Raw genomic sequence first — 5,087 nt, 5'->3', positions numbered from 1 at the left:
TCTTCCCCTTATTAAGATCCACGTAAAAATGCAAATCTTCATACACAACTCGACTTTAACCCTAAATTATTTATTAAAAAAAAAAAAACAGTAGACAAATATTTATTTATTTTTTTTTTTTAGGGTTGAAATTGATTTGGGTACGGAAATTTGCATTTTTGCGTGGATCTTAATAAGGGAAAGAAGAAAGAATCATCCCAAAATGGGATGAATGATGAGAAATTACCATTAAGACTCTATTTCTAACAGTCAATTAACAAAAATTTTAACAAATGACTAAATTGTGTAAAACCATCAAAGTCAAAAACTAAATTGAGCACAAAAAGTCATTTAAGACTAAATTGAGTAAAACTGCTATAGTCGAGGACTATATTGGCTATTAACTCCTATCATTTCAATTCAATTACAGTTTCACTTAATAATATAAATATAATATGCGAAACAAGTTATTCAATTTCATTTTGTTATGAACACATCAAACTCCCATCCTATTACAATTCCAAATGCAGTAAATGCAGTGGTTATAGAACACAATGAACACTGACCTTCTTCTCTCTGTCCAACTCTCCAAACACAATGGTGTACTGTGGCAGCAAGCCAGCAGGGAACTTATTATAGTTATTACAACAGACAAACCTTGAGGAATGTTCATTGCAAGATTCAGAGTTCTCCATTTATCTGTTCTCTAAGCTCATCTGAATTGGTAGAGGATTCAGGCAATGTTAAGGGGCTACTTCTGATATCCATGGAAGATTCTTGTGCTGGTGCAAGCTTCCTGTAAAGGCCGTCAAAGATAAAAGAGAATGCCCCATATGTGAGGCAGCTTTGAACTAGAGCCTGAGGTGTACCTGACAGAGAAACATAAAAAATCTCTACCTTAATTCTTTCACTTATTCACTTGTTGTTCTAGGAAGAGACCGACCTTCTAGTATCCGATAGTCACATTGGGGGTTTCCCCCTAGTTGACCCTATATAAGGCCAACTCTCACAGTCTCACCAATGCTTGTTACTCTCTTCACTTCAAGTTAACCAGCTTTGAAACATTGATTATACATAACCAATCTTTCACTTCAAGTTAACCAGCTTGGTTGGCTTGAGTGATCGTGCACTCTCATCCCTTAGAGATGTCGTGAGTTCAAATCCCTCTCGTATGGAAAAATCAATCTGGCCAGCACTTTGCACTTTAATTGGGTCGGTCCGGTGCAAATGAGGATTAGTCTAAGGTAGAGGCTTAAAGGTGCCTTCTACATTTAGAGTCTGGCTTAAAGGTGTCTTCTACAGTTAGAGTCTGCTCAGGACACCTCATGGTCTGACAAAAAAAAATCTTTCACTCCAAGTTTGAGTTAATACTATGTATTAAGCATATAATATATAAACATATGTTGCGCAGAAGCCGGTAAAGAGTCAAGTGGTGAAAGGCTAAGTTCAGCACCCTCTTCTCGAAAATGTGACAGTATATAAAAAAATAAAATTCTGCATTCACTACGAGCTATAACTTTTGACTTAGAGGTAAACACTTATCTAACGAGTGGTATGAGAGGCCTACTCGTAGGAAATGGTGAAAGTACCTGGAAAACTAAGAGCAAGACCAGTGCAACACCCTGCAACTCCTGCATTAATAACTGTAAAAGCAAAGAAAAGTTAAATGAAAATGCAAAAGAAACGCAGTGTCTTCTTCTTGAAATTGATAGAACATAACATAACATACCATCATCTTTTCCTCTCAGCATATTCAGTTGGTAATGAACCAAATTCTCAACTCCATATGACACTGCATATCTCTAATAAAGGCAGACGAAACCAAATTAATTGATCTAAACACAGCATATAAACACCAACTAAATCGAAATAAACTAGAAATTTTTTCCAAAAAAAAAAAAAAAAAACTAGAAATTTCAATACCTTTGCAGAAGATCTTGCCTCCACAAAAGATCCTTTAAATCCCTTCTTCTTTATCAATCCATTACCTGGTACACATGTACAAAGTTCAATACACAAGTACATAGTGAAATTAAATGCCACGAGAAACTGTTGAGATATGAGAGCAAAGTGAAAAGGAAAGATTGTGAACAATTTCTAGTGTAAAACTTAGGCGCTTATTTGAACATTTTTCTATTAGTTACAGAACTAATAATGTGCTTATAGAAACAACATAGAACAGAAGAATGAAGTGACGGAGTGTAGGATCGCGAATGATTTCAGCAAATGCCGGATCAAAGTCAAAACATGATTTCATCGTTGCCAGAAAAAAAATTATAACGGAAGAGGCAGTGAATTGAAGGGGGCGGGTAGGGTAAACGATGATGATTACCGTATCCGAAGAAGGAACCTATGATAGCGCCATAGGCTGAATTTCCGGCGAAGCAGAGGAGGGAAGAGGCAGCTGAACAGGAGGAAGGAGCGGCGGCGTTCAATGCGTCGGAATTTGTTTCCGCCGTCTGGTTGGGATCCGAATCCGAAGTTCTCTCCATTTTCGGGAGTCGGAGTCTGGACATGCCGGCGTCGCCATCTCGCTCCAGCGAAAGCTCAAAACTCCTAAACTTCGGACAATACAAAGCCTTTAAAAAAAAAAAAAAAAAAGAATTTTCAAATTGGGAACCTCGGATAAACCGCGCCGTTTGGCTTTATCTCAGTGATTCGCTTTGCCATTTCTTTGGGAAAAACAATGTAAAACTAGCTGTAATTGGAGGTTTTTTTTTTTTTTTTTTAAACACTGTAATTAGAGGTTGATTTCATTTCAAAAATATACAATTTATATACTAAAGGGAGAAGTGTCAAATAGGCTCATGTATTATTATCAAGTGCTCAATTCACACCATGAACTAAATTAAAGGCTAATTAACCACACTTATCTACTAAATTTGTTCAATTAACTTTTTTTTGCAGGTTAACAATTCAATTATTAAACAAATAATTTCAAAATAATTTAAAAATTATTTTTAAAAAAGAAGAAGAATACAGCCACCGGATCCGGTTGTATTTTTTTTTAATTTAATTTAATTTAATTTATTATTTATTTTAATAATTAAATAGGTAACCTGTTATTAACCTGTAAAAAAAGTCAATTGAACAAATTTAACTCGTAGATTGACTTATTTGACACTTAATTTAGTTCGTGGTGGAAATTGAGCACTTCGCAGTAGTAGATAGACCTATTTGACATTTGTGACTATACTAAATGTTTACAATTTAATTTTTTAAATTCACAATTTATAATGACGATATTATATTCACAAATTTTTAAAATTTAAAAATACAATTTATATTTTAAAATTTCACATTTTTAATACTAAATTTAAGATCAAAGTCCATCTTACAAGGTCAAGGTGTACCCTGATTCATGGTATAACATCTGCTCACCCACCTCAGATGTCCTCACACCTGATTGACAGTTTGGGTGAGCCATTCCGCCTTTTGTCATATTATGACAAAAGATGGATGGTCCACTTGCCTTTTATTTATATTTATTTATTAAGAATTAATCATGATTTTAAAACAACCATTATACTATGAACCAATCAAACATACATTGCAAGGTGGTTCATTAATATACATGTTTATTTTTAATATATTAAAATCTCATTTTTAATATACTACATATTCATTTTTAATACATTCTTAAAAATTAACATATAGTACATTAAAAATATACTTTCATGCACTAAAATAAACATTTATTAATCATCTATTTTGTAATATGAAACATGAAACATTGTCCATAGTATAATTTATGGTTTTAAAGTTTGCGGATCGATATTTAGCATTGGGCTAACCATAATTGGCCCTCTTGATCACACATCTAGAATGCCTGCTTATTCTAATTGATAGGCAGGCTAATGAGGCCCAACTTCCTAATTTAATTGCTACGATAAGTGGCTTAAAAACGTGTATTCTTTAAAAGCAATTAGCCCATAATCCATATCAACGGTAATTTATAACGTGCACCACGGCGCACATACCAATGTGCGGCAAATTATATCATGCACCGCGGCGGTGCATAATCGATTATGCACCGTGCATCAAAACGACGTCATTTTGTTAAATGAAAATAAACGGCATTCGTTTTTCGCCGTTCCGCACCCTTCCGCAAAAAGTAACTCTGTTATTCAGTTTCATTTCGTATACACTGCAGTTTCGGTTCAACACAACTACAGTTTCATTTTGATATAACTACAGTTTCATTCGATATTTATAGACTACAATATGTGAAAATGTTATTTTATTTTATTTTATATACACTATATTTTCATTAAAACACAACTACATGATCATTTTGATATAATTACAGCTTCATTGTACAATATACACTCAAATATGTGAAATGTTATTCAGTTTCATTTTATATACACTGCAGTTTCATTTCACTACAACTACAGTATCATTTTGATATAACTGCAGTGTCGGTTTAGATATACTGTAGTGTCAGTTGGTGTTTAATACACCAAACAAGCGGACTCCGTTAACGGTAACGGCGAGCTGTTTCTTTACTTAAAGAAATGACGTCGTTTTTTGACCGCGGTGCACGTGCACCGCGGTCTATGATATAACGACTGCCAATGTGCGCCCAGGCACAAAACGCGGAGTTTCATGCTGACGTCATATTGATGTCACTCCGTTCATCCAAATAGACCAAACCTCATTATGTGTATTCAGTTAAAATTTCATGCGTATTGTTTTATGAGTTTATGTGTATTGTGTTAAGAGTTTATGTGTATTCAGTTAAGAGTTTATGTGTATTATGTTAACGAAACTCATTATGTGTATTCAGTTAAAAGTTTATGTGTACTGTGTTATGAGTTTATGTGTATTATGTATTATGTTAGATTATGTGTATTCTGTTATAAATTTATGTGTATTCTGTTATGAGTTTATGTGCATTCGAAACAGGAGATTTTTTTTTTAACAACTTAACAAAACGACGTCGTTTTGGGAGGTGGGAGGCGCACAGTGGTATGTGCGCCCTGGTGCACGGTATAACGATTGCCATATCAAGTTGAATAATATTGCTTGTATTTATTACTACAATTAGCATTAATGACTCTACAAATGGCAAATTGTAAATCCAAAGGGGTAGCTCAAGTGACAAA

General features: G+C 34.1%; 1 protein-coding gene across 2 annotated transcripts; it reads right to left on the bottom strand.

The window, feature by feature from the left end:
• Positions 1–579: 579 nt before the first annotated feature.
• LOC109190385 (mitochondrial import inner membrane translocase subunit TIM22-3-like) lies at positions 580–2,684 on the bottom strand. Of its 2 annotated transcripts, XM_019340850.1 has the most exons (6): positions 2,312–2,684; positions 1,903–1,967; positions 1,709–1,781; positions 1,569–1,622; positions 751–848; positions 637–711 (listed from the first exon to the last, which is right to left on the bottom strand). In XM_019340850.1, the coding sequence occupies exons 1-6, from the start codon at positions 2,493–2,495 to the stop codon at positions 661–663; spliced, it is 525 nt and encodes a 174-aa protein (XP_019196395.1). In that variant the 5' UTR covers positions 2,496–2,684; the 3' UTR covers positions 637–660. The 2 variants fall into 2 exon arrangements, with proteins under 2 accessions (XP_019196394.1, XP_019196395.1); XM_019340849.1 differs by having other exon boundaries at positions 580–848.
• Between the last annotated feature and the right edge of the window lie 2,403 nt (positions 2,685–5,087).

Source organism: Ipomoea nil, unplaced genomic scaffold (genome assembly GCF_001879475.1).
Source record: "Ipomoea nil cultivar Tokyo-kokei standard unplaced genomic scaffold, Asagao_1.1 scaffold1576, whole genome shotgun sequence".
Classification (NCBI taxonomy): Eukaryota; Viridiplantae; Streptophyta; class Magnoliopsida; order Solanales; family Convolvulaceae; genus Ipomoea; species Ipomoea nil.
This window is presented reverse-complemented; position numbering and strand designations above follow the sequence as displayed.